The sequence below is a fragment of the Tupaia chinensis genome, unplaced genomic scaffold (genome assembly GCF_000334495.1).
Source record: "Tupaia chinensis unplaced genomic scaffold, TupChi_1.0 Scaffold000085_1, whole genome shotgun sequence".
Classification (NCBI taxonomy): Eukaryota; Metazoa; Chordata; class Mammalia; order Scandentia; family Tupaiidae; genus Tupaia; species Tupaia belangeri.
In genome coordinates this window covers 7712801-7734361 of record NW_006159547.1, presented here as the reverse complement: position 1 = coordinate 7734361, position 21561 = coordinate 7712801, and the positions used below count along the sequence as shown (strand labels likewise).

Here is a 21561-nt window from a genome sequence, read left to right as displayed (position 1 = left end):
TTATTTACTTGCTTATTTAGAGTGACACAGAGAGAGAAAGTAAGAAAACAAGCCACCAGGTCCAAGACTTGAACTGCAGTTGACCATGTGGGAGTCCAACACCCTTAACCACCATACCAACTGTCAGCCCCCAAAGTCCCATTCTTTGTTTTATTTTTCTGAATAATATGATCCAGGGCCCTGGTTACATAAAGTCTACTATAATACAAGTTTTTTAGCAGAAAAAAATAAAGTTACTTGGTACTTCTATTCCATTACTGGCACAGCATAGCATATATTTTATGAGTAATAAATATTTGTTAAATTAAGAAAAAAAAATAAGGAATAGGAAAAATCATATAATGAAAAAATAAAATATTTTTGTTTTTTAATTAATTAATATATAAAATCAATTGTATAATTTATATTTAAAATACAAATTGTATATTTAAAATGAATTATATTTAATGTATTTAACATGAATTATACAATTTTTTCCATTAATTGTATCAGAATATATTTTTATATGTCAAAAGGAAATATACCCAAGGCAGAGTTTTGCATCAGTTTCTCCATAAATTGAATTTTGGCCTGTTAGAGTAGGTAATCTGGATCAAAGCTAGATCCAGTCTGTATATTAGAAAAGAATCTCTGGCCCTGCCATAATGGTGGTAGGCTGCAGCTGCACAACGCGGGGGCTGCAGAGGAGGCCAGATTTGGCTCTTAGACAAGCTGGGTGCAGGAGCACATGCCTGGAATGCAACCAGCTGAACCAGGAAGCTGGGGAGAAGAATTGCAGCATGGTTGGACTCTCTAAAAAATCCCCCCCACCCCAATCTCCTCCCTTTCTCTCGTAAAAGAGAAACAACAAAAAAAAGACTATCTCACAATAGTGACTTAGCTCTCCACTTTTTAATCAAGAAGTTTACTACTTGTGTATCTCATCAAATACCTAGATATGCAAAGGACAGAAATTTTCCACAAGGTATTTTAATTGCATTTCATTTTTTGAATAAAAAAAAAAAGCCAGCTTATCTTTTCGACTTTCTATTAGAAGTTCTTCCAAAGTTTGCTAAGTGATTATAGGAATGAATACATATCAATTTTGTCTTTCTGTTATCTGAAACAAGGAGTTATATTGTCCACTTTACTAGTTCAAGTTACTATAGAGTTACATTTATTCAAATTAATAAAATCCATTTTATACATGAACTTGAGGTTAAGAGATCATGGAATCTCAGTTTTTTTGGGGTGTGTGTGTGTGTGTGTGTGTGTGTGTGTGTTTCAGTTTTGGGGTAGCAGTTTTTAGGGACCAAAAGAATCTTCCTTTTTTAGAAATTTCACATGGCACAGAGGAAAAAGCTATTTTCTCTGACTTGTAAATTCAAAATTTTTGGCAACACAGCCTACAGTTAAAAATGAATCTCCCACACAAACCACAGAATCAGAAATGTACTACCGAAGTTGACTCCAGCATATGATGTATATCGTAGAGTGAGATCACCTCATTTTGAACATGATAGTAACTAAAGTAAAGCAGCTATTACCTATTGTGTATTCTACATGTGGCACCGTACAAAGCATTTAAAATGTTTTATTACCTAATTCTCAACAATAATGTTATGTGTGTCCTCAACAATAATGCTATGTGTGAGCATTTCTATCTATCTGAACCAAAAACAAAAAAAGAAGAGGAAGGCGAGGTATAGAAGTACAGAGAAGAGAAGCCTTTGCCCATGATAAGGAAGTGAGTAGTATCAAAAACTAAACTTTGGAGCAAGTATGTATATACTACTCCAGTGCTTTTTTCTTGAGAAATGTGGCTGCCATTTATTGAATTTATTGCTATTAAAATTTAGTAAGAAGTGTGTACATGCATGTGTGTGTGTGTGTGTGTGTGTGTGTGTGTGTATGTATGTATACAGGTTAGATTAATAAATTTCTCTTCTAGCCACAAAATTGACTTAATATTCCTAGTGTTCTGCATGAATATAAAACTGATAGAACATAATATTGACAATAATAAACACTGAGGGGACAAGCAGTTTGCATAATGACTATGTCGCTGGACTCCCATGTAGTTGACCGCGGTTCGAGTCCTAGACCTGGCGGCTTAAACTCATGCCGGGCACGTGTGCATGCGTGCCCAAGATCCTGAGAGGAAAATGGAGGAGAAGCGATTGTGGTATGGCCGTCCCCTCGGGGGGGAATTTCTTGCTTTCTGTCTCTCTATCTCTCTCTGTCTTTCTGGCAAGCACACGGTCTCTATAGCAAAAACCTCTCCCAAAAAAAAGAAAAAAAAATTAAAAATAAACACTGAAAGGATCCTCTAAAATAAAACTCTATTATCACTAAGCTACAAAAAAAAAAAAAAAAAAAAAGGCCAAACTCTATAATAAAAGTATTTTAAAATCATAGGTGTTTTTGAGGTATCTAAGATCTAGGGGTGTGTATATCATATTTTAAATTATCTGACTAGATTTTTTTTAATTGCTGGATTAATTTAGTCTCATACATTTGAACTTTAATATGAACATAATTAACCAAGCAGTCTTCAACTGGTTCTTTTTTTTCTTTTTTTTAAATTTATTTATTTTTATTTATTTATTTACATTCATTCACTGTACATCATTATAGCATACAAAATGAGATTTTTCTATTCACAGTACACTGTATATTGGCTCAGTCAAGCACACCAACATATGTTTTATTGTCAACACATAATTTTCCATTTCTTGTTTTCTGTATATTTTGCCTTTTTTCCCATCCTTGATTCCCTATCTCATCCTCTGCCATCTCCCACCCTCCTCCCACATTGTGTCTGGTATCAACTGGTTCTTGAAGGTCAGTTGACTGAGCTAGATGAAGAAGGTGACAAAAAGGGGGACCAGCAGTTAGTGTAATGGCTATGTCGCTGGACTCTCACGTAGTTGACCACGGTTCACGTCCCGGACCCGGTGGCTTAAAACTCACGCTGGGTGCATGTGCATGCGTGCCCAGGATCCCGAGAGGAGAATGGAAGAGAAGGGATTGCGGCGTGACCATCCCCTCTGGGGGGTGATTTCTCACTTTCTGTCTCTCTGTCTCTCTCTGTCTGTTTGGTGAGTGCACGTGCCCTATAGCAAAAACCTCTCCAAAAAAAAAAAAAAAAAAAAAAAAAGAAAGAAGGTGACAAAAATGCATTTCAGTTATAAAATAAGTAATGGAATATAGCTGTAACATGAGGCTGATGTAACTGATTGTTGCTAACTGGATTGTTTAAAACAACAAGAATTAGTGCCTTACAGTTATGGAGGCTTATCTGATCAAAGTTCCAACAGGCCATGTTCTCTCTGAAGAGTCTATTGAAGAATTTTTCTTTACCCCATCTGACTTCTTGCAGTTGTTCTCAATCATTCTTGGCCGTAGCAGTATGTAACTCCAATATCTGCCTAATTCCTTCTCCTCAAATGTCTGTATCCCCAAACATCCTTCTCTTTATAGAAACAGCAGTCATTGGAGTCAGGACAACCATAATTCCATGTGAATTCTTTTTAACTCCATTGTATCTCCAACATTTATTTGCAGCATGAACATGGATCTTGGGCTGTGGGAGCAGCATTCACCACAATAAACAGAACAAGGGAAGAAACTTCTCATAAGATTACTCATTTTCCATGCTTTGTAGCTCAGATTTTTCCTGTAAGATGGAAATAAATAAAGGTATTTAAGCTCAGAATCAGTATGATCAGACAGAATAACATTTATAATTCTGTTCTGGACAGCGAAGTGGAAATAAGTAAGGAGGAAAAATAGGAACAGCAACATGACAAGATAGACTACAAAGTGGAAGTAAGGGTGAAAGTTTTCAAGAATAAGCCTAAAATTCTGTAGAGTTGTACCCTTCCTCAGTCAAGAAATACAAGAGCTGCTTTGTGAGTGGGCAGGGAGATTATGAACAACATGATGGTATTCATGGTAAACATATGTTTTAATTGTATTTTTTAATAAATGTGTCATTTTCCATAGTCAAATAATGTCAAGAGGGTACACCTATAAACACACACACATTGCTCCTGTCTCGATTTTACCTCAAGTTTCCATCCCATTTCCAGAGATACTTCATTTACACCCTTTAGTCATCCCTTTAGGTGTTTTCTCTCATTTAAACATAATCTACGTCTTACTATTTTATTAGAGAGGACTTTGGCTATATCTTATTTATCCCCTTACTTTCTCTTCTACTCATCCTACCATTACCACGTGAATACTTTCAATAATTAAGCCATGTAGTAGTTTCCTATGATAATATTTCCTTTTGTTGTATAACTTTATTACTGATAAAGTAATTTCTTTAACTTAATTTTTAGTTGATGGTAAATCTTCCCACACTCTCTAATAGCATTGTTAAAATTCTTCTCTATTTAAGTAATGTCCATGCTTAAACAACCAACCAAAAATTGTCATTCTTATTTTTATATTCTAAGGATCATGCCTTTTTCCTCTGCCACCTTTTTCTGATCTGTGTCAATTTTTTTATGACTATTTCACTCTTTTAGCTATCGTATGGAATTTTTATCATTACCATAAAAATTCAGGAAGAAAAAGTGATCAAGATTCCCAAGAAAGAAAAAGCATAGCCAGAGCACAGACAATCATTAACCTTTAAGAGAATGTACGACAGTTGTTCTAAACTGAAAGTTAAAACCTAAGATTTTCTTATATGTGGTGAAATTTCCAGATGGTATTGAGGGAAGGACTGCCCATTTGAGGGCTTTCTTTTTTTTTTCCCCCGGAAAGTTAGCAGACAGATTCTCTGGCTCATATATGTGGCGGAATAGTCTCTGGGCCATGGAAGAAAGTGATTAAAAATGAGTAGTAGATAGTAATACATGGAAATGACCACTGTCCCTTTCATTTCAGGCTCCTTATACAAACGACCTTCCCACATTCTCAGTAAACCATATCAGACATATGAAGCAAACTACCTCAATATCTTCTCAATAAAGTAGATTACCTACCAAATGATTTTCATATTAGTTGTTTAAATGGTAGAATCATTGCCATATTATCTGTAAATTAAGAAAATACCAATGTTCAGGCCGGCAGATGGCATGGTGGTTAAGGGCGCTAGACTCCCACATGTCCGATCATAGTTTGAGTCCTGGACCTGGTGGTTTGCTTTCTCACTCTGTCTCTCTGTGGAAATATTAAAATAATAACAAATAAAGTTAAATAAAATAATTCTTTAAAAAATACCAATGCCAGGATGTTCTCCATTTTTTTCCCTATAGTTAATATTTTCCTAAAATTATGTGTGCACCAATTTCTCTTAATTCTTATTTAAGTGTATGTAACAAGGGAACTGGTTACATTCCCAAGTCAGTTGATGAATCATGTATTTTGAATATGATTCAAATATTCTGTTTTTTTGTTTGTTTTTAGGGGGGATATCTCCTCCTTTGACAACTGACAAACTCTTCCTCATGTGTGAAAGTGAAAATACTGATGTCATTTGTTATTCCTTATTTGAAGAATGCTTTGCAATTTAGAATTGTAGCTATTTTAGCAATATTACGGTCTGCAACTATCCATAATTCTACTTATTTCCACTGTACAATGATCTAATTAATATTCCACTTCTCTAAAAATGCCAGATCTACAGTGGACAGTTTTAAATGCACTCTATTTCATTTTCAGAGAGCTGTTTTGGGTTAACATATGATATAAGAATTATGACAGAATTTTATATTTTATACCTTACTTGTTTTCAGATACAATAACAAGACACAGTATCAATACATTAAACTCTCTGATAATCTGATTTTTTAAATTATTTTAACTACAGGCCATGGCACAGAAGGAAGATATGGAAGAAAGAATCACGACCCTTGAGAAGCGTTACCTCAGTGCTCAGAGAGAATCTACCTCCATACATGACATGAATGATAAACTAGAAAATGAACTGGCAAATAAAGAAGCCATCCTACGGCAGGTTCGGTATCGCCATCTTGATTTTGTTCTGGTTCACATGTGCTTTCTCACCATTGTCACGAAACATATAGTAAATAAAATAGAGTATGTTTTTCCGCAAATTGTTGATTGATCATTCTCTAAAACTTAGAATGGAGCAAACTAAACAAATGTGATTTTCAGTATGGAACTTACTTTCTAGAATAATAATTTGTCTTAATCATAATAAAAATGACTAATATTTATGTGGATCTAGACATGAACCAGAAATCATGCTGAACAGGATAACTGTATTACTTCACTTAACTCAAACCACCACCCATAAAGTAGGTCCAATGATTACACCAAGGACATGGAAGTACAGAGACATTAATGCTTTCCTGAGGTCACACATCCGGTAAACTCCCGAGCCAGTACTGGAAGCCTGTCAATTGGACTATAGTTCAGAAGTGGGCATATCATGTCCCACAGGCCAAATCTCACTGGCTGCCTGCTCTTATAAATATTCTTATTATTGAAACAAGCCATGCTCCATCATCTAATTGCTGTCTACACCTGCTTTTGAACTACAACCCCAGAGTTGAATAGTTGGGATAGAGACCATAATATACCAAGCCAAAATATCAACAGTTACTACCTGGCTTTTTACAGTAAAAGTTTGCCAGCCTCCTCTCTGGAGCCTGAATTCTGAATTATCATGCCCCATTTCTCCTCCTGCTCTAGTCTAATGCTATGCTTTTCAATGCTTTTATGTTATGATATACCTGAAGTCTTAGTACTGAGTTATATTTCAATTGTTAAAATTTATACTCATTAATGTTTCATTTGCTTTTTGCTGCCAATGGTAAGAGCATTTATATGTGTTTTTTAAACGTGCAGATTTTCACTAAGGAAAATGGATCAGTCATATAGGAACATGACAACCATCATCTCTTTGCACATGTAGGTTTAAGTGGTGGCTGATTTTTAATATAAAATTATGGCTCAAGTACAAACTCCCTAGTGATTGCTGTTTTCTATTCCAATCCTGACCTGTTAAGTGTCTCTTTTACCATTACTATTTCAGATGGAAGAGAAAAACAGACAGTTACAAGAGCGTCTTGAGCTAGCTGAGCAAAAGTTACAGCAGACTATGAGAAAGGCTGAAACCTTACCTGAAGTAGAGGCTGAACTGGCTCAGAGAATTGCAGCCCTAACAAAGGTACTGCACTAAAACAATTGATTGACCTAGAAATACTAGTATAAAGAACTGGCAGTCAAGATGGAATCTATAAAGAAATGTTTAGACTTCATGAAAATTTCTTTAATCTAATCTTATTACATAGGTCTGTCACTTAATGAATGTTTTCTTATTGTACATATCTTATTTATGCCAAAATGAATGATTGACTTATGAATATGAAAATTTCTTTGCCTATTCAAACATTAACAAAACAACTCATTGTTACAGTTAATTTTTCATGGTAATATTTGTACATAATAATAATTACGGAGTAAAGACCTCATGATAGTGTTTATATACATATATATCTATATGTATATATGGGATGTATATATATATATGTGTGTGTGTGTATATATATATATACACACACACACATATATATGTGCGTGTGTATGTGTGTATAATATATATATTTGAGACATAATTTAACAGACTTCAAATAAACTGCTATTAGAAGTACAGGAAGTATTATAAGCTCTTGATTTCTTTCTTACTGTAGTATAATAAGACTTGTTAGAAGCTATAGGTTAGACTTGTAGAAGTCAAAGATCTTAAAGCCATTAAATAGTAAAAAGGTGATGTTTATAGTTGTAATTTGTTCTGAAGATTCAAAATGAATAATATGCTGAATAATACTCAAAATGTTCTACCATAGTTTGACCAGTTGATTCTGCAAGGTCTGGACATTTGGCCTGGAGGGAACCAGATCCCACATGGCTAAACACATTGTTCAAATCTCGGCCCAGGCCCAGTGGCTTGAAAAACACACCAGACATGTGTGCATGTGCCGTATCCCAATGAATGGATAAATAAAGGAGAAGGGATAGCAACATGACCTAATACCACTGGGGTGTGCTTTCCCCTCCTTCCTCTTTCTCTGTTTCTCTGTCTCTCTGATAAGTGCTCATGACCTCTAGCAAATTAAAAAAAAAAAAATTTTTTTAATTCTACCAGGACCAGCAGATGGTTAAGGGGTTGTACTTCCACATTACTGACTTTGACTCAAGTCCCACACCTAGTAGCTTGAGAACTTATGCCAGGCATGTGTATGTGCATGCCCAAAATCCCAGAAAGAGAATGGAAGAGAAGGGATTGTGATGTGACCATCCCCCTGGGGAGTGATTTCTCACTTTCACTCTCACCATTTCTCTCTAGTGAGTGCATGCCTTCTATGGCAAAACCTAAAAATAATAATAAAATATAAAATAAAGATTCTGCACCTATTGGCATATTTTAGAATTTTGCAGCCAATATGATATTAAAAAGGATTTTTATGACCTCTTGCAATCAATGGAAATTTCATTGTTTCCAAGCATATATCCATGTCACTAGAAGTCCAGAATTGTCCATAAAAGCATGTTTGACTTTCTACGTTAATTAAAAATATATACACACATTTTAGGGACCAACAGATAGTGTAATGGCTACATCGCTGGACTTAAGTCCCAGACCCGATGGTTTAAACTCACACCAGGCAAGTGTGTGTGCATGACCAAGATCCCAAGAGGAAAAAGGAGGAGAAGGGATTGTGGTGTGGCCATCCCCCCTAGGGGGGTGATTTCTTGCTTTCTGTCTCTCTGTCTCTCTCTGTCTTTCTGGCGAGCTCACACACCCTATAGCAAAAAAATAATCTCAAAAAAATATATACACATTTTAGATATTTATACAATGAATATAATTTGCTAAGTTTGTGAAGCCACTGTAATAAGTGGCTATGATAGGCATGATAAACTTCAAGTTAGAAATTCTGACATTAGGAGTTATAGAATTGATGTAGAAGTGGAGAGGTAAGTATTCAAATAATCTGCTTCCCAAAAAAGTATGCAGAAGTAAAGATGAATGGTAAATTGATCAGCTTGTTGGTTCAAATAGAGGAGATAATAAGGTAGTGAAAAGGCAAATGCTTGGCCAAGCAGATCAGGGTTAAAAATGCCACTGGACTAGCTGGTTGTCTATAGAGTGCTAGAATAACTAGTTGAATAAAACATTAGTGTAATTAAGATAAGATTATAATTCGGATTCTTCCATAGTCTCAAACCATGCTAGTAAATGCCTCTGGCAATTTAAAAAATATATTTTAAGATAACGATAAATTCATTATTTAATTTGAAAAAATTGCCTAAATTATATAAAGCTAATTATTCAAATTATTATCTAATTTCTTATTGTAAACTCTTTAAATTACTATAAGATGGGATATTCATGCATATGTTTTTCATCAGATAATTATAAAGAACTTTCACAAAGAATTATCTGATTGCGTTGCAGCATTTTGTGGGAGATAAATAAGTCACTAAAGAAGAAAAATAACTTTTATAATATTCTATTGTAAAATAATGATCAACATTATTTCTTCAGTAAAATAAATCTGAATTTCCCTCCTTTAAGATTTAACAATTCATTGCCACAGATTCACCTTAAATAGACTGAGAATAAAACATAATATTAAATGTGATATTTGACTTACAGAGTTTTACCTTAAATATTTCTAAGAATCTGTGATTTCAGATACAAAAAATAACCAGAAATAGGTATCTCATTGTACCCCCCCCTTCTCCATTGTATTCTTTTGAACTCTTTTTTTTTTCTTTTTCTTGCCACATGGGACCTGAGCTTCCAGAGAGAGAGAGAGAGAGAGAGAGAGAGAGAGATGAAAGCATCCTTCACTGAGGTGGTCAAGCTGCAATCCCTGCTCTACTTTTCCCTCCTGTCACAGTTTTGGACATGCATGCCTACGCATTTGCCTGGTGTGCTTTTCAAGTCATGCCTGCGTCCAGGACTCAAACTGCACAGTCAGGCATACAGGGGCCAGTTCCCTTAACCAGTAGGCCATGGGTCTGGTGGGCATTTATTTATTTATTGTTGATATACAATATTATATTATGTTGTGCACTCGTACTAATTTTTTCAGTTTCCTGCGACTAAAGTTCCTTTTTCTTTTCTTACTTTCTTCTTTTTTTTTTTTTGGAGAGGTTTTTGCTATAGGGTGCATGCACTCGCCAGAAAGACAGAGAGAAACAGAGAGACAGAAAGCAAGAAATCACCCCCCGGGGAAGATGGCCACACCGCAATCCCTTCTCCTCTAGGGATCTTGGGCATGCATGTGTGCCCGGCCTGAGTTTAAGCCACCGGGTCAGGGACTCGAACTGCAGGCGACTACATGGGAGTCTAGAGACATAGCCATTATGCTAACTGCTGGTCCCATAAGTCCCTTTTTCTTTAGATCCTTTTGATTTCCACATTTTTCAGAAAATGCTTATGCTTCTATAAGAAATCTTCTGATGCTATATTTCATTCTCTTTTTTCTTTTTATTACCTTTCCTTCTGATTGTTTATATATAAACAACATATTTCAGATATATGGTTTTCATATTATTGTCATATTTAATTCATTGTGAAATTCCTTAAATGCTGAGTTTATTCCCTCTCCTTGCAACAGTTTCTAACATTTGATGATCACTCTTTTACTTGTTCTCCCAAGTTTTGAGGCTTTAGAAATCTTGTGGTTTTTTTCTTGTCTTCTGATTTCAAGATCTTTAGGAACTATCTCTATAACCTGTTCTTTTTTTTTTTATTTGTTTTAAATATCTCATTATTATTAATCATCATGATCTTTTTCACTTTTTAATCTTTTTAATTTCTCAGTAAAGTAAGAAGATTTATGCTTAGTTGAAAACTAAGCTCCTCTCTCCTGATTTTTCTTTTTAGAATTATTTTTATTTAATTTATTATTACTTTTTAATCTGACCAGAGAGAGACAGAGAGAGCAAGAAAGAGAGGGAAAGTGAGAAAGCAAGTCACTAGGTCCGGGACTTGAACCATGTTTGGCCATAAGGGAGTCCAGCATCTCAACAACAATGCCACCTGCTGGTCCCCTCTCTCCTGTTTTCAAATGGCCTTCCTAACAACTTTTCAGATAATTAATTTGGCTTATCTTTGTTTCTGTTTTGTTTTGGTTTGGTTTTGGTTTTGGTTGTTGTTGTTGTTTTACTATTTGCCACCAATTTATTCTTGTTTTTAAGCTCTTTTCTTCTCTATGTCTTAGTATATTAATGCTCTTCTCATAACAATTTCTGCCTGCAGTATTTTTTCCCTGAAAGTTTAGCTCATTTGAGACTTTTCTTATATCACGTTACAGATGTAACCAAGATAAACCTAATTTTAGGAGCATACATAGTAGAAATCATTACTGTGTCATACATGTATACATATGAATTTCTGCAGCTAATCTTCATATATAACATGATCACAAGTCAATAGTGTTAGTTAAAAATTGATCTTAGTACTTACTATTTAGAAACGATGTCTGAACGTATTCTTGGGTAGATAAGACTTTATTTATTCAGGCGTCTACACGCATGCATGTGTGTGTCTGTGTGTGTGTGTGTGTGTGCATGCAGGTGGAGCACATTTAAGGTCTTTAGAAAGTCAGAACTATTGAATAATGGCTATGGATAAAACTTAAATTTTGGCTTTGGCAAGTTTATACACAATTAACAACAGGATTATTTTGGGTTTCAAATCTTATGATTTATTATGTCTACTTCTTTAATTAAAATGCATATTCCCTCAGCAAGGACATAATTCATCTTCAATTCAATGAGGTATTTCATTTATTTTTAGTACCAATAAAAAGTATCAGCAATAACATAGTAATTTAGATATGACAGAATTTTTGTTGCCTCTCTAAAGTGAATTTTCACAGTGCTTAGTATGTTTTCATAGTAAAAACAGAAAGAGGCAGGAGTTTTAAAAAGTCATGGAACCATGTTTTTTGAAGAGACATTTTGGAAGTTGAAATATTCATGTCTTGACTATTTTGAATCAGTCATCTGATTAATCTTGATATCACTATAGCTGCTAAAGTGCGATTTTGAAGGATTAGAGATGCTTTTATGAATTTAGATAATATAATTGCAGCCACATTGTGACCCATTTACTATATTCTTAAGAGAACTCTACGTTTTAAGTGATAAAAATAAGCCACTTTACGGCATTGAGGAACCACAGTAGCTTTCTATGTTGCTTCTATTTGGAAGTTTGGGGAATTCATAAGGAGAGAAATTGGTTGTTACTTTCTTTTGTTAAATTATCCATGTTTGTGGAATGAGAATATCAGAAAAAAAAATCTTACAAAATGTAAATGTTAAAATATAATTTGCATAAGCACACCAGATTTGAAATGTTAGTTTACGTCATATATTAAATTAGAATTTCTTGCATAAAATAATACATATGCATATAAAATGATATGTGAATTGGTTGTGGATTCTTTTTAGTTACTGCATGATATGTTTATGTAGACTATAATTGCATAAAGTAAGTTTCACTGTTTTAGAATGAACTTATAACATGTGATAGAATATGTTCTAGAGATAAAATGTATAGTCTTGACATAGTCATTTTGATTATGTAACTTGCAATTATGATTAAAATGTTAATGTAACTTTATATGTAATCTGTACATAACATACTAATACAATTCAGCTATCAGCAATGTCACATGTGTTGAACACTCTGCACCTGTGGTTACCTGACAGTCACCTCCAAGACATGTAACTAACCTCGGCACCGGGCAGGCATTAACTCACAAAAGCACTTGCTACTTATTCACTTTAGGTATTGATATTTTGTTTCCACAGCAACAAATCAATGCAGATATAGTTTTAGAGTGGTCCCTAGTGTCATTTGTGAGAGTTCACAAATAGCTGTTTTTCTTCTTTTCTTTCTTTCTTTTTTCTTTTTTTTTTTTTTTGGTCCTCACAGCATTAGTGTCACTTTGATAATTGAGGACTTTTTTTTTTCTAATTTTAAAATTAAACTTATATGAGACTAGGCAATTAGGTCGAGACTGATGACCTTAATGTGCAGAGACCGAAATCATTTCATAAGTCTGCCACTGTTGCTGAGGAAACTCAATCCTGCTTGAATTGAGGAATACTCAATAATTAACCCTGTGGCTGAGCTTTTTCTCTGATTCTAACAGAGCATAGATAATAAATTTTGTTCCAAATTTATTACACCTGAATCATTTCCTAACACACTCTTCAACATTGAGTTACATTATTTCCATTATTTTAAAAAAATAATATAGACAAATCAACCAAAATATGAAACTTTTAAGAATCTATCAGAGACATATTCTAGTGTTTGGTTTCCCATAATTTCAATTACTACATGACTCTTTCAGAGTTGCTTTAATTCATTCTGTAGTAGTCTTTCATCGCCAGTCATCACTAACCTTCCATACCTTAGGTTGACAGCTTTTTATTTTAGCATACCATTGTTTTTCATTTATAACCATCAACTGCATCATATTCACCAGATATCAATATAGTTCTCTCTACATAAAATTCTGTCTATTAAAGTATTAAATTTGCTGTCACATTTTTCTTTTAAGCATTCTGTGCTATGTTTTGTTCAGTGTCAGTGTCTTTAGTTCTGATTTTTCAATTTTGTCCCTCTCCTTTTCCTTGACTTGTTAGTCTGATCCAACCTCTTCTACCTCATCTGATGATTATCAATATGTTATGGAAGCTAAACTACAAGAAATGATCTCCATACGTAGGAAGGTAGTCCTACTGGACTTTACTTTCTATTGCTAAATAGGCTCCATCTAAGTTTTTCTTTTCATTTATGAAAATTATGTTCCTTTTATTTATTGATAATCGACCATCTGTGCAGTTCAGTGCTTCAGGAGCTTAAGATTGGACAATGGCAGGTTTGTGTTCAAACCATGCACAGTCTGCATGTTACATTTGGCTGATTTCATTGCTCATAAATAACTCCAATGTTTTGCTGATGCTTGGATGTAACAGGCCCTTGTAGCTGACACATTTCAAGCAATGCTGTTCAGCTGCCTGTTTAAGGAAAGTTTATTTTTTGAAAACTATGTTTGCAGTTGGTAGTAGCTTGCTTTACATTTTATTTCAATTTATTTAGAAGAAAATAGTTAACCACATCTTACATTTCAGGTGCATTCTTCATATTTCTTAACAGGCTGAAGAAAGGCACGGGAATATTGAAGAACGTATGAGACATCTGGAAGGTCAACTTGAAGAGAAGAATCAAGAACTTCAAAGAGTATGTATATTTGGAACCCTGCATCCGATGATCAGTTTATGAATTTATAGCATGCATGAAAGAATACAACTTTGCTAAATAAAGCGTTTTATATAAACTCTTTATGGATATGGCTAGTGTAGCTGGAAGAAAAACATTCCTGTCTATTTAATCGAAATAAATATAAAATTAAATCCCATTTGAAACTAGCAAAACTATAAAAGAAAGAACAGTTTTTGAATGGTTTTTCATTTAATGATTTCTTTTTCTTGTATGTAAGGCTAGGCAAAGAGAGAAAATGAATGAGGAACATAACAAAAGATTATCTGATACTGTGGACAGACTTCTGACCGAATCCAACGAACGCTTGCAGTTACACTTAAAGGAAAGAATGGCTGCTCTAGAAGAGAAGGTAAAAATGACAGGAGGGTAGAATCACATGAGGTTCAGCCATATTCTTATGCTCACGTGTGTCTTACTGCAGTAATCATTGCATTTGTTAGGTGATCCCTTTACTTTCCAGAGTTTGTTTTGTCTTTTAGATTTTTGCCATTGGGCTTATGTGTTCACAGGAGAGACAGACAGACAGAAAGAGAGAGAAAGTGAGAAATCATCCCCCCAGGATGATGCCACTCCATAATCCCTCCATACTCTTCGGATTTTGAGCATGCATGCACACAACCCCGGCATACTTTTCAACACGCTAGGTCCAGGTGCCTGAGCCACCACACCATCTGCTGGTCCCTACTTTCTACTTTACTTGTTCTTCACCTGATGTGCAAAAGAGAAGAGTGATGAGATGAAAATAAATATGTGTGTGTGAGTGTGTAGTGTGGAGATGGAGCGTATTTGAACTATTCCAATATCTCAAGTGGCTGATAAATGCTACCAGTCCAAAAAGTGAACTGTACATCACCATAGTACTAGTGAGAATCCAGATGGAGGGTTTAGAAACCCAGTATTTTTGGCTGCAGTGTTTCAGACAAAGTGCTTGTGTATGGTCTGCAATTGAATTTACAATTATGTGTCTCATTGATAGTTGGCAGCTCCCAGACAGCACGTTACGTGAGCTGGTTGTCAATCCCAGAGCATACACAATGATAGGAGCTAAAAGCCAGGTAGACAGTTTATTTTGGAAATTTAGTCTGAGTGCTAATCACTACTTTAGCTAGATATTTCCTCCTGGTACCTATAGTAAACAAAAGCAGGAAAAATATTTCAGTGAAATGTTAAAGTAGTTTGCTTTACTTACCTGTTAGGATATCACAGGGCATGACTTCTTCCCATGCAACCCCGAACACATGGCTGCTATATAATTACTATCTTCTTTGTTCAGTTTTGCTCTAGATATTTGAAAAGAATGAATTATTTAAAACCATGCTTTGTAATACTATAAGTAAAGTACAAATGATTTCCCAATTAAAAAAAATAATTTTACGGTAAGAATTCTTTTACTTATCTGTGATGCAACTTATTTCTACATGTCTTTGTAACATGTAATGTTAAGTTTCTTGAATAACTAGACCTTCACTTTTATTTCTCTAATATTTTAACTGTTATTAGAAATTGTTAATCCTGTATTTGAAACAGATATCCAGAAAGTGATTTCTTAAAAATTTTATTTTTGGTAGTTTTTTTCTTCATATAGTAAAAATGCATTCATTCAGATTCCTTATAATACCACTGGCTAATATTTAGCTTCTTAGTTACTTTTTCTGATTTGAAGAGTAACCAAAATGTTTCTTATTTTAAAAAGCTGGAAATTAGTTGGTTTAGAGGAGGTAAACAGAAATAGTCCAAAAATTCCATTCGTGTTACAAAATAATGCTTAGGTGTTACAAAATAATGCTTCCTATTTTAATTATGTATTTCACAAAATGTTAAGATATCACTCTAATGATTCCTTAGGCCATAGAAACCAAGAAGCAGATACATCAAGAAAGAAATCCTTATTCCTGAGGATAAAACATGAATATCTATATTGAAATATTTTCTGTTTAATTTATTGTTTCTAATGTTTCTCTTTTCTGTAGAATGTTTTAATTCAAGAATCAGAAACTTTCAGAAAGAATCTTGAAGAGTCATTACATGATAAGGTATTATGGAAACTTAAATTTCTTGCCCTTTTTTCTATTTCATACTGGTGAATGTTTTGCTGGAAAATAAATCTGCTAAATAATCATTTTTGGATGTTATATTTTTAAAACCATTATAACTTTTATATTAAACCTACAAAAAAAGTACACATTAATACCTACAACTTGATGAACTTTTATAATCTAAACACACTAAAATTTAGCAGTCTGGGAAGCTCCCTTTACAGTAATTTATAGTCACTAATCTTCTATAAAAGGAACATTATTATTTTGATTTATAAAAATTAGGTTTGTCTTGCTTTGTGCCTTACATAAATGCAATAAAAATGTGTGAACTAATTCATGTCTAGTTTGAGATATTAGTTTAGCAGTAGTATATTAAATGCCTATCTATAAGAATTGTGCTAAGTTATTTAGTTTTTCTTGTTTTGGAGAGGTGTTTGCTATAGGGCACTTGCGCTCACCAGAAAGACAGAGACAGAAAGTAAGAAATCACCCCCCAGGGGTTATGGCCACACCGCAATCCCTTCTCCTCCATTCTCCTGTTGAGATCTTTGGCATGCACGTACACATGCCTGGCGTGAGTCCGGGTCCGGGACTTGAACTGCAGTTGACTACATGAAAGTCCAGCAACATAGCCATTACACCAACTGCTGTTCCCAAGAATTGTGCTAAGTTATATATTGAACTTACAAACATAATCCTAGTAACAAAGTAGCTGAAAAGTCTGAGAAGAAAGAACACACTATTGATTAAACAATGAGAGTACAGGACAGTGTATGCTAAGTGCCAAGAGAGAGCCCCTAAGAGCTCCAGGTAGGAAAGTGCACCATATGTCACTGCTGTGAAGGCTTGAGGGAGGTGGGACTTTATACAAGGCTTAAGAAGAGGTAGGATTCTGCTACAAACCTGTGAGACAAAATGCTCGTGTCATGATCATAGGCCCTTGGTAAGGTGAAGGGATAAGTAGTGAATATGAAATCCTAAATAATAACAGGAACAAAAAACTGTTGGGTTGGAATCAGTAATTCCTGTTGTAGGATATATACCAGATGAGGCAGATTATAAAATCTCGAACACTGTCTCTTTCCTTCTTTAATTAGCCTGTAAAATTCTCAAGTTAGCAATTTTATCTTATAATGCAAAAAATTGCTAACTTAAGAAATGATCTGTATTTTTGTGATAAAAAATATAGAAGGAATGGAGAAAGAGAAGAGAGGGAAGAAAGAAGGAATTGAGGAAGGGAGAAACTATCTGACAACAGAATGGCATGTAGAAGATATTAGAAAACACAAAGAATAAGTACATAGAGAATAATTATACACTTAACCCAATTGGATGCAATATATAATATAATAGTATTTTTAAAAAATAACTAGTTGATCCTAGTTAGGGTGTCCACCACCTCCTGACCGACTGGCTTATTAAAAAACATAATATGGCATCTAGAAGAATTAGAAGATACCACATAATTCTCCCTAAAGTAGTTCACAAAGGTTACATGCAGAAATGCCATGTCAGTAAGTTCTTGAAGACATACATAGAGAAGTATAGTACAGTGTAGGTGGAGATCAGAGTCTATGCAACAGCACAGAAGAAACAAAGATGGCTGTTAATGAACACCAGAAGTTTGCTGTGACTGGTATGTGTTAAAAGAACAAGGTTTTGACCAGATTGTGAATTTTGGACTTGATTTTATTATACACTCATATGCTATCAAACACTCAGTGTGCTTCTGGCAAGATCCCCAGAACCCACTCCCCCACCACCTACCCAAGCCATGTAGCTTCAGCAATCTGCTTAAGCAACCAACAGTCTAATCATTTCATGTTAATCATTTCATCCTTGTTTATATCAGTCTCCAGAGAAAGCAAATCCTAGGTCACACCTTATTTCTGAGCTATTATCCAGACACTGAGCACATCCATTGCCTTAAACAAATCTTCTATAACTCAGATTTTCAATCAGCTAACTATACTTGTAGTCCACTATCAGTGAAATCCCCCATAGGCTCAACCTTTTCTCTGTGTTTTTTTTTAAATCATATTCTGCTCTAAAGTTTGAAGTTCCTGAAGCTATCCTTGGATTTCTTCTCTCTGTTCAGTCCCTGGTGATCTCATCTTATCTCATGGGTTTAAACAACATCTATAAATTAAGAACTTCCAAAGTTAGATCACCTATGACATCTTCTCCCACTGACAGAGTTTGCATATTCTAAAGCCAATTTAGTTTTTCCATTTGAGCCAAGATTAGAGTCACATGCTGACACAGCTCTCATCCTGGTGTGTTGGAGTTCTCAGAGAGAAGGTACTGGTCTCAAGTCAATGTGAGTGTAGTCACTGCTCATCTTAGTGACAGGTCAGAAACATGTGCTTCCTCAGTTCCATTGGGTTGTCAGAAAGGTCATGATACAATTTTTTCCTATGCTGTTCATACCAAAATGCTTCATGAGTTTCCAACAGCCTAATAGGTACTATGGGTTGGCAGGTTCCTTTCCCTGTATATGGAGTGGTTAGTATCATGTATTATCAACTTTTCTCTGTTCTTCAGGAAAAAAAAAAAAAAAAAAAAAAAAAAACAGAAAGAAAGAAAAAGTTCTTCATTTGAACTCTAGGCATTTTGAATTTAACACATCGCTATCCTCATTGCTTTCCACACACACCACCTAACGTAACCACCACCAGTAACTATGTGTGCTTTATTCAAAAAAAAAAAAAAAAAAAAAAAAAAAAAAAAAAAAAAAAAAAACAGAAAGAAAGAAAAAGTTCTTCATTTGAACTCTAGGCATTTTGAATTTAACACATCGCTATCCTCATTGCTTTCCACACACACCACCTAACGTAACCACCACCAGCAGCAGTTTCTGCAGTAAATCATAACTACAACTTCTTTCTTTTAGTTACTCAGGTTAAGATTTTAGAGTTGTTTTTGACCCTTTCCTTTATCTCATATCCTATTTTCAGTCCAATCCTGTTAGTTCTACCATGAAAATATAGGAAGAATTTCGCTATTCTCCCTAACACCATTTTTTTACTGAGCCATTATCCTCGTGTCAGTATTTTTGAAAGACTCTAGTGATTTTCTTTCTTTACTGCCACCCAGTCTCACTACTGTATCATGTGACTGGCACACAAAAGGACACTGTGCATTCTTATGGGCAAATTTAACGAATGAGTAAATTCAATAATAAACTGATGTTTTTTTAAATAATTATTTAATTTTATTTATTATTATTATTTTTTAATTTGCTATAGGGTTCATGTACTCACCAGAGAGAGAGAGAGAAAGAGAGAAATTGAGAAAATAAGCCACCACACCCAGGAATTGAATGGTCAGCCATGTGAGTCCAGCGTCCTAATAACCATGCCACCTGCTGGCCCCAAAACTGATAGATGTTTAGAGTAAAACACATATTTGATTTTACATGAGTTTTAAAATAATATACTTATCGGAGTAATGGCTATGTCACTGGACTCCCACGTAATAGACTGTGGTTCGCATCCCGGACCTGGTGGCTTAAAACTCACACAGGGTGTGTTTGCGTGCGTGCCCAAGATCCCAAGAGGAGAACAGAGAAGAAGGGATTGCAGCATGGCCATCCCCCCTGGGGGGTGATTTTTCGCTTTCTGTCTCTCTGTCTCTCTTTGTCTGGCGAGCGCACACGCCCTATAGCAAAAACCTCTCAAAAAAATAATAATATACTTATCATTTTAAAGGAAAAAATGTGTAAAGAAGAGACTGAAGTAGCTAAAATAATTCAAGTAAAAGGCAAAAAGGGTTTAGAGTAGCAGTTGCAATGAAAATAAAATGGGTAAATAAGTGAAACATCACAACATCCACATTGACAAAAAAAATATGTCATAGAAAAAGTATGGATTAAAATGTCAAGCACTGGAAGGGAGAAGAAAAACAGAAATAGGAAATCTAGAAGGAAACATTTTAGACATTTATAACAGTATAAAGTTCTAATCATTAACTCAAAATTAACTGCTTACTTGAGCATTTAATTAAGGGCTATAAGACAACCTCTATATTCATACATTTACAGACCAAATTTATAATACCAGTCTGAGAAAATTGTCAAAAGTAGAAATAATTGTACAATGTCAAGCTAATAATTAGGTTTTAACTTTTCTTTTTAGGTGATGATTTTTTGCTGATGTTTTAATCTTTGTTCCTTACCCATATGTCCTTCAACCCAATGGCATTTTCAATAACTACATAAATAAGATTTTTTTCTTTATTTTAAAAACCAGATAAAATTTTCTACTCTGCATTTTGAAGAGCTGTATACATAGTTGGTCATGATTTTAATATACTCGTAAATTGAGAAAGATTTAAGATTAATGAATGCCAAGGAAAGTATTGTAGAAAGATTTATATTGATTTCTGCTGTTCATATTTTTATTACAGTGGAAAAAATTAGGCATGTTTTTCTATCTTGTGAAATCATTTGTAATGAAATCATATATACCAATTTCCCTTTTTGCAAGGCTATTAAACTTGGTTTATCATAACTGAGTGTTGGTAATATTGGCATGTACCTATCATCTGAAAAACATTTTCTTAACTTCTTTAGGAAAGATTAGCAGAAGAAATCGAAAAGCTGAGATCTGAACTTGATCAACTGAAAATGAGAACTGGCTCCTTAATCGAACCCACAATATCAAGGTAACAGTAAATTAAAAGCTTATTTATAGTTCACTGAAAAATCAGTATGAATTTTCTTATGGCTTCACATCTCCTCAACCTAAATAAATAAATACCTCCTATCACTCAGTACATATTTGGACTCTTTACTGATTTATACCTTCTGCAGCTAAAAATAACTTCCTAATTTAGAAATTCTTCCTGCAGGTATTTAATAAAAATATAATTAATACCTTTTATAGCTTAATCATATAGGTAGAAATATATAAAAATAATTATATAGGTATAAATACATAAAAATATTCTTAAATATAAATGAAAAAATCAAATAAAAGTAGCAAAAGTGAAGCTAGAAAGCAGAAAGGATTTAGATTATAGAGGATCTTATGAGGACATTGCAGAGTTTTAAGTAGGACATTGCTTTGACCAGATTTGTATTTTGTTCTTAGTATGTGCCGAGCACATTTCCCTAAGCAAAGAATAGTGACTAAAATCTAATCTTTGTCTTCATGAAAATTAGAGCCTCTGTCCTGCTCAACAGATAAGTATGAGTGTTGTGTTATCTATGAGTATGGCTTCGTTGATTAAGCTATATAT

The 21561-nt window shown here is 34.3% G+C and overlaps 1 protein-coding gene and 1 non-coding gene across 25 annotated transcripts in view; both read left to right on the top strand.

Moving 5' to 3' along the window:
* The window catches only part of PPFIA2 (PPFI scaffold protein A2), a 533343-nt gene that overhangs the window by 412170 nt on the left and 99612 nt on the right, over window positions 1-21561 (top strand). For 15 of the 24 annotated variants that reach the window (XM_027769717.1, XM_006142879.3, XM_006142880.3 and 12 more), the window contains 6 exons: window positions 5807-5953; window positions 6998-7132; window positions 14156-14239; window positions 14499-14630; window positions 16252-16314; window positions 20894-20985. In XM_027769717.1, coding sequence (XP_027625518.1) covers window positions 5807-5953; window positions 6998-7132; window positions 14156-14239; window positions 14499-14630; window positions 16252-16314; window positions 20894-20985 — 653 coding nt within the window. Of the gene's footprint in view, window positions 1-5806; window positions 5954-6997; window positions 7133-13641; window positions 13729-14155; window positions 14240-14498; window positions 14631-16251; window positions 16315-20893; window positions 20986-21561 lie in introns of all 24 variants that reach the window. The other 9 variants (XM_027769713.1, XM_027769710.1, XM_027769711.1 and 6 more) reach the window with 1 other exon arrangement.
* Window positions 18557-18685, top strand: LOC114006796 (small nucleolar RNA SNORA3/SNORA45 family). The gene has a single exon (XR_003548473.1). It is a non-coding gene; the product is annotated as a small nucleolar RNA SNORA3/SNORA45 family (small nucleolar RNA).